The following is an 8,946-nucleotide window of genomic DNA, read 5'->3' as shown; positions in this document are numbered from 1 at the left end:
TATGGACTGGTAAAAAACCATGAACTCCTGCGTTGTTGGCAACAAGAGCATCACATTTACATGGATGAAATTATGATTTCACTTCTGGTTTAATGGTACCGATGGACAACAATGTTACTATGGACTACTTTAATGTGTATCATCGGTTTCAATAATATATATTATGTACATGCATGAATACACATTTATGGATGCAATTGAAAAACACAAGCCAATCTTATGAATAAACACAGAGATCCTAATAAGAATCTCAGGCTTTACATAATTGAGATATCTATACAATAACGACCAGAACTAATCAGATTAATAAAAATAAATATCCAAGAATTACTGACTCGTCATATATGGGCTATATCAAACATTAGCATAGTATTTATTTCATGAATATTAATTTACAGTAATCATATAGCCATTGAAAGATAAGGTATCTTCTTTATTACTAAACCTAGAATTTAATAAGGCAGATAATGATGGGATTCCCAACTACAAAAGGGAAAACAAATGACATCATAATGACCATAGATCAAATTCAATTCCATAACATAATTAAGCAACATCATAACTGATTAGCTCTATAAACTACTAGTATTAATGATATTTTCCCAAGCAATTTTATATGAACCCTTCTGTGTTCTTATCCCCTTTAAGCTCTTTATAAAGGTGGTTAATGTACCTAGAAATTTGGCATTGGCATTTTATGTTTTCCCTATACATGTGATGTTAGAATTGTACTCAGTTGGTGCCACAGGGCCTGCTCATCAACCCATAACTGCTAAATCCTGATTCTCAATGCAAATCAACAATACATTAGGAAATTAAAGCATCTCAACTCGCACTGCCTTCTTTATCTCATGAAAAAACTTGGTACTTTCAACAACTCCATTAACCTTGATTTAGAACCTCTCAAGAGTCAAAACAAAAACACCAATTAAATGAAAGAATCCTATATTGATATATCTCTAATTCCAACTTTAAAACCTTCTGAAAACCAGAAAATCTAAATGGAAAAACATAATTATGGTGAACTCATTTTGTGGATTGCTGCTTAAGTGAAATTTTGCAAAGCTCCCAATCAACCATCTCTCATAAATACATATATTGAAATATCTGCAACTGTTTTTCAATGAGGTAAATGTAGCTTTTTATGTCTACATTATAGACCCCACCCACGTATCTTCAGATCCATACTTTTAACTAGACAGACGCTCAACTGTAACAAAATCTTTCTGCAGAAAACTATTATTTATTACGTACTCAATAAGATGTTAAGAAAAACGAAATGCCAAAAACCAGGACTTTTACTCTTATAAATACATAGATTGAAATATCTGCACCTGTTTTTCAATAAGGTCAAAGTGGCTTCTATGGCCTACATTATAGACACCTCATATCTTCAGACCCATAATTTTAACTAGACGTTCGCTCAACTGTAACCAAATCTTTATGCAGAAAACTATTATTAATTATGTACTGAATAAGATGTTAAAAGAAATGCCAAAAATCAGGATTTTTCGTTTTATCATGACAAAAGTTGAAAAATCTATGCACAAATAACACAAGGAGAAATGGTATTTATTTTGTAGTGCCATATGATGGCTCTCAATAACCTCACCAATGGCAGCTTAAACTCAAGCCCTCATTCATTCATCAATAGCATGGAAGCACCACAAAAATGATATCCACAATAAAAATTACAATGATAAAAAATGCATGATGTGAGAATGGTAAGAAAACTTATACAACCTTGTTACGAGCTCATCTTTTTATTGAGGATTTTCGCCTGGCACAGAACTTCTTGCATGGCTATGCGAATCTGATCCGCCACATGTGCATATAGCCATAGTGACACTCTGTCTTCTACCAAAGTATGCTTCAAATCCGAAGGAGACCCTGAGGTTGCCGAGAACCGTGGATTTTCACCATCGTATGACGTCTTCACAAATTCTTGAGCAGTGTGTCGCAAAGTTGGTATGTCAAAGGACATAGGTTTGCCAACTACAATGGTGATGTTTTTGAAACATAATGGTAGTAATGGTCTCCTTCCAAACAAATATTTCTCTGGCATGACCTATAATGAAGAAGAAATAAACACTCAAATTGGTTTGAACCTGAGATTGAAATTATTATTTTTAAACAGGGATAATTCGTAAAAAATGTTTTTGGCTCATGAAACAAAAATAATAAAAACCCAAGGTTTTGTTTATTATTACTTCAAACATTGAAAAAGAAAACTCTGAAGTGTCAAGAACAGAAGTTAATAAACTCACTGCATCTGTCACAAAATCCAGTACATATTAAATCATGGATATGACTACTAACGAGACATAATAAAACAACTCATTGAATAACCTTTATATATCATTGTATATATAGGAGTCCTTAAAAAAAACCATTATACTCATCCAGCTCATCTTATATATCATTATTTTACTATTTGAATTTTGCAATCTTCCATTTTTCTTCATCTCTTTTTTCTCCATTTTCTCCTAGTTTTACCTTCTGAAAAAACTTATAATCTCTTCACATAAAAAAAAGCCATTTAAAACCAAACTTTTTCCACAAAATGTTGCTGCAAAAAACTCAATTGAGTGCTGGGATGGAAAAGAAGAAACTTAATTGATGAGAAATTATTTTAAAGATAATTTTCTTAATGACTACTGCTTTTCACATCATTCTATCACTAACAAAACGGGAGAGAAATTACACACATCCACAGATTAGAAAACTAAAAAGTCTCTAGACCCAACCAGCAACTTCAGTATAACTCGAATATATGACCTTTTTATCAATGTGAGATATCTATGAAAGCAAATAGATATTGTACGATAATCAATGAGCTCAATGTGTAAATAGACATTGAAATGATGCTCACTGGAACAAAAATACTTACTTTCTCAAATCCACTGTGACAAATAGGTAGAACTATGGGCGGGACTCTTGCCTTCGCAATCAAACTTGCAACCCCCCACTTCAGACGGCCTATGGGGGCATTATCTTGACAGATTTTACCTTCAGGAAAAGTGTGCAACTGCAAATGAGAAAAAAACAAAATGTAATATGAATACAGATGAAAGAATATAATAACAAAGGAATGACTGGACAGCATCTGATGATGCAAAAAAACAGCAAAATCTATAAAAAATCTATATCCATATCAGTGGATTTTTGTGTGAACTTCAATGGGATGGAAAAAAGGTAAGAAGGTAACGTTTACCCATTCACCCTCATTAAGCCTATCAAGGGCTTCATACATGTGCGGTTGATTGATACCAGCACCGCGCGTAATAGGAATACACTTTCCTGAACAACCAACATCAACACCATTTTTTCATCGCAAAACCTTAATAATTAAGCAAATATTTGGCAAATTAGTTGATTCAGCAAGATTCTTGAAAATGTTTCGGCCTTTTTTAGGTTCAACATTTTTTGAAAGATACAACCATATCTGCCAAATTTTATATAAGAATTTTACTAGTCTTATTTCACTAAAGTTCACATAAAACTAAATGCTATAAAATGTAATATATCAACACAAATCTAGCCAAATTGTTCTTCTCTTATGACTTTTATTTTTTCATTCTGGAGGGCCAAAACACATCAAACTCAAGCAATATGTTATGCATTTAAAATTGTGTGCAAAAAAATGAGGCAACTAGACCAAAATTACTTTTGGGGAAAATAATCTGACAACAAAACTATGTTAGAGCAGGACAGTTCGCAAAACTGTAGCTAGAATTTTGGCTGGATAGGCCTTTTAACTTCTAAAAAACAAAAAGAGAGGATGTTCTAGGACTATTAGGGACATCTGAAATCCTCATTGATTCGACATCTCTTAAGAGTTTGTATAATAACTATTCAAAATGATTTATACAACAAAGGTGAAACTTTTTAACTCCAAGGAATTTATATTTTTTAATGATCAGTTTCTTAGTTTATTATGAATGAGTTCAGCAGCATTATTGATCCCTCTTTAACAGTATTTTGGCCTCTTAGAGACAATGAAGTGGTGGGATTGCTCACCCTCTTCGAATTGACCAAAGTGGAAAAGAATACAATGATCCGGACTGATATCATTAAATTGGATAATAAAAGCACCCAACAACATCTCTTGGTATGAAGATGGCCGACTGTAAAGCACTCTACACTGCAAGATGCATTTATCATTATGCCTGATTGTATGGATATGCATCTACTTCATGTGTTTTGCATGTGATAAGGCAACTCTCGACCTCTTCCCATCGGTTAGAAAATGCGATAGGAAGTTATGCATGCTAATCTATGGAAGGACAGATTTGCTAATTGTACCATTGGCAGAAGGAATCAGAAGAACATTATGTCGGCCATAGTGTTTTATGAGATGAGAGGGATATACCACTACCTCTTCTTATAAGGCTTTGGCCCACAATGCAAGGTAATGGAATACAAAGACCAATGGTGCTTGGGAGTTCTTGCTAGAACTCAAGAGACATAAATAGAAGTTGTGGAAGGACAATAATACAACTACAGCAGCTCATAAACAAAGAACCAATGCAACTTTCTTTAGCTCCATCAACCCTTGTGCTACAAGTTAATCAAGGACTACAAAAGCAGGGTCTCAATATATGAAGAAATGGAGATACGAACATGCTTAGAGATTTTCACACTAGGGCAGCATACTACAAGTCCTCTTCCTTTGATACTTCAGAGGAGATATTGGGAGAGCTTGATTCATCGCAGTTCAGCTTGAGACAGAGATTGCAAATTTTGAAGACTTCACTGAGTATGAAAGATCTCTTTTGGTGATGGGATCTACACATGGACTGGCCATTTTGAATGGTCTCCATAAATAACAACTAGACACTAGCCCAGTTGGTTATACTATTGTTCCCAGCACACTAATGCCTTGAATACATGAGCTATCAGTGTATACAACCAAAACCCTTAACTACACTGGTGATCTTTCTGAGGTATACTACCTGCAGGGAGACAGATGTAAATGGTAATCTACAAAATGTTCAATGGAGAGGATCCCCAATGACATCTCACAAAGTTGACACAGATTTTTACGCAGACTCTACATCAGCACATCCTACCCAAACAAGGAGATTACATTCAGGTATATACCATCAAAAGATCTGTATGATGATGAGTGTAGGGAGATTATTGCCCAAGGGAAGAGAGGTAGCTACACATGAATATAGCCTCATCTTGAGACCATCTTCTCCACATCACTGGGGATAGATTTATACAACCCCCTGGATGTGTGGATAGCAATGGGTCCAGTTTCGGCTCAAACCGAACAAAACTATTAAACCGCTTCTTAATGGTTTATTGGTTCGAAGATAAATAAACAGTTTGGTTTGGTTTCAAATGTTACTGTTCCATTTGGTTTCCGTTTAGTTCGGTTTTGAATTTCATGGTTTAGCTGTTTATCAGTTTTGGTTTAAAGGTTTATAGGCTTATAGGTTAAAAAACACTCCTAAATTTTCCCTATAGGCTCTAACTTTCAACTTTAATTTAAAACCCTAGTTTTAACTTATTAAATTTTATATGCATTATATGCAAAGTCTCCTTTTGATTTATAATGACCAAACTTTTTATAAGTATGATGACCAAATTTATGATGATTTTCTCACACAAATTTATAATAAGTATGATGATCAATATCTGTCAAAAATGGTTTGGTTTGGTTTGGTTCTAAATTTTCCGTAAACGATTTGGTTTCTCCTATTTTTTAAACGGTTTGGCTCTAAACGGTTCGGTTTAAATGGCTTCATAAATTTTTAACTGTTTGGTTCGGTTTTTAGTATGAATAATGGATAAAACCAATGTGGCAATTGAAGATGGCCTTTTATCGAGACTATCTTCTCCACATAATTGGGGGTAGGTTTATACTGCTTTCTGGAGATCTGGATATCCATCTGTCTCATGGATGGAGATGCACCATTGGAAAGATCCGCACCTCATCAGATGGAGAAAGAGATAGATGAGTATCTGAATATCCAACTATCTCAAGGATTGAGATGCACCATTGGACGGATCTGCATCTCATCAGTTGGAGAAAGAGATGCATGGGTATCTGAATATCCAACCGTCTCACGGATTGAGATGCAGCATTGGAAAGATCTGCACCTCATCAGTAGGAGAACGAGATAGAGTGTATCTGAATATCCAACTGTCTCACAGATTGAGATGCAAATTGGACAGATCCACACCTCATCAGTTGGAAAAAGAAGATAGGTCGGTAAGGGTATATCTCCAGTGCAGCAGGTAATCCATAAAGTCATACTGAGGCAAGTATGAGGAGCACTCCCTATGCTGTTGCATAGTTTAATATGAGATCAGAGGATGCTTCCACTGCCTCTTCACAGTGAAATTGGGCAATCATCCCCAGTCAAGGACTTTTATGATCATAGATATGCTTGGAGAAGTTTCCACTAGAGTGTATCTCTCCTGAAGAGTAGCTAGCCAGCAGGGCATGTTCAAATGCAGAGAATGGATGCAGTGCCAAGACACCTCAAAAGAAAACACAACCAGCACCTTGCAGAGATTGATTTCTTGACCAAGAACTTTATTTGGCAACGTGAGGACATGATCACTATCACATGGAGCACATAGTTAACATCAGAGGATACATGGTATCATTATTCGAGATCAAGCACGATCCATACGGTGGAGCACCTCATAGAACATTGATTGCATCTCGCATCATCTGTTGAGAGCATTCATGAGCTGATTGTTAGGAAACAAGCTCAACAAAAGCAGTTTTTTTACTTTCAGTAACTGTGATTGTTCACAGCAACTACCATGGGAAATAGCTACCATAGTAACGACGTTAGCTAGTATAGGTCAACCTTGAAGCGGTTATGTAAAGTTATAAACTTCTAACTGCTAATACTAGGTATCAGCACTATATAAATTACTAACTAGGTAGGTTAAGTCAAATAGAAAATAAAATTTAGGTTTTTATGGCTGCTCCATAGGTGTGGTGTGTCTCCTCCTCCCCCTTTCTCTTGAACTACATGATCTTGCCCATTACGTGTCTACTGTTGCACAGAGAATAGCCTTAGCGAATTGTTAACATTGATCATCTCTCTCACATGCAGACTCTCTCTTTCTCTCTCTCTCACAGACAAAGGGGAAGATGATGACACTTCCGAATTCCTGACCCAATCGAAAGAAGTATGAAAAGACAGGGTTCGTAAAGCAAATGTCTTCGGCAGCCAGAGTCCAACGTGCCTTTTTTGGATCACATTTGAAACCTTTTATGCCCCACATCAACGGATCATCAAGTCTGTAAAGGAACATGATAATTTTAGGTAGTTTACCAAACACCAAATAGTTGAGGAAAAGTGGGGAAAACATAGAGAGGATCCAAGAACTTTCGAATCATTGCAGGGAATTATAGTTGTGAGGAGGGTAATGTGGATCTTAATGGCATTATAAAAAAAGCATTATAATAGAAATCTAGTAAGTCTCTTCGCATATTAAATATGAGATTTGAGTCCTTGATTTCACTGACACATGACTGTCTCTAACATATCATTCAAAGAACTGATGTACCAAGATATCGTGCATTTTAAATTTAAATGTTTTTATAATGGTGATTAAGACTTAATAAGTATGTATCCGACCATCCACACGAATCCAGCATCCCATAACAAGGGAACATTTTCTCAGGAGAAAAATGGAATGACTTGCAGCATCACTCAATTCAGGGCCATTTTTTCTCCTCCCGAGTCACAGGATAAAGAAAAAGAGTAGTAGGGGAAATAGTGCTCTCCTTTGAGATTTTCTATAAAAATAAAAAAAATGTACTGTAAAATTTAAAAAAACACAAAAAGATATAAAGTCGAATTTGCAGATATTTTCCATAACAACTAATAAATAAATGCATTTGAAAAAAAAAACAGAAGAGGAACTGAGGGACATGTTGAAATTTTGTTTTAGGGGATTACCCATAGCAATCAGAAGCAAAACGGCATTAGAGAAAACAGTTATGAAAACAAGAATTGGGGGGGGGAGCAGAGAAATGGAGGCGAACTTACGTGGTCATGTGATTGCTGACGGTGATGAGAGGGGTGAGAGGAGGGCGGGAGTGGACGAGGTGGATGAGGGTGTCCAGGTTATGGGCGGCAGAGTTGTTGAGCAGCGATGTCACCAGCTTCGACAGGCCTCCCACGCTCAGCAGCACCACACGCCTCTGCACCTCCATCTTCCCCCTTCACTCGCACATTCTCTCTCTCTCTCTCTCTCTCTCTCCTATCTCTGTGCCGACGACGACGACGACGCTCTGTCGTAGCAGAAACAGTTTTAGGGTTTCTAGGGTTTTAGGGTTTAGGTGCCATCATAAAAGTTGAATAATCACATGAAGAAACAAATCCCACATTGAGCTTGCATCTCCCTCTCTCTCTCATTTTGTTTATTTTCGATGATTGAGTACACATCCCATTTTGTTTTAAGTTGTAACCAATTGTATCATGGGCCAAATTTGGTCTTAGGAGACCTGAATATATCTTTATCTCGTAATTAGCTTACCCTAGTGGTAAGTCGATAACACTATAAGCACTGTGTCTTGGGTTTGAAACCCAATTTCCTCACCTCTCTATTATATACTTCATATATATCTCTTAATTCACTAGATGCCACTGTAGAATGTAGGGGTTGAACCCATGACCACCTGGTCTCCATTGGGCAACCTTACCAACTGAGCTACATCCATTTGGGCTCTCTCTCTCTCTCTCTCTAACAAACCAAAAATGAAACCAAAGACATTGCCCCACTTTTACATATAACGGGGGACCAACACATACAAGTGTTACAAAGCTTCGTATATGTTGGTATTAATTCCCGACAAGTTGGTGGAATGTATGTTATGAGTCTTGACTTCAACTGGGTTGGAGTAGTTCTTATATGTTTGAGAATCAAAGCAGCGAAATTGATACTCAAGGATGGGAAGTGAGACTT

At 36.4% G+C, this 8,946-nt stretch overlaps 1 protein-coding gene across 1 annotated transcript; it reads right to left on the bottom strand.

Annotated features, from left to right (window-relative positions):
• Window positions 1-1,541: 1,541 nt before the first annotated feature.
• Window positions 1,542-8,258, bottom strand: LOC147863048 (Phospholipid/glycerol acyltransferase family protein). Its single transcript, XM_087320653.1, has 5 exons — window positions 8,028-8,258; window positions 7,149-7,273; window positions 3,215-3,300; window positions 2,891-3,028; window positions 1,542-2,068 (listed from the first exon to the last, which is right to left on the bottom strand). Exons 1-5 carry the CDS (start codon window positions 8,192-8,194, stop codon window positions 1,748-1,750), a joined length of 837 nt encoding a protein of 278 aa, XP_087176779.1. The 5' UTR covers window positions 8,195-8,258; the 3' UTR covers window positions 1,542-1,747.
• Window positions 8,259-8,946: the final 688 nt, after the last annotated feature.

The sequence above is a fragment of the Azolla caroliniana genome, unplaced genomic scaffold, assembly GCF_043228905.1.
Source record: "Azolla caroliniana isolate FFs.n. ecotype wild unplaced genomic scaffold, voAzoCaro1.0.p SCAF_6, whole genome shotgun sequence".
Lineage (NCBI taxonomy): Eukaryota > Viridiplantae > Streptophyta > Polypodiopsida > Salviniales > Salviniaceae > Azolla > Azolla caroliniana.
Note: the sequence above shows the minus strand (reverse complement) of the source record. Positions and strands in the feature narration are given on the sequence as shown.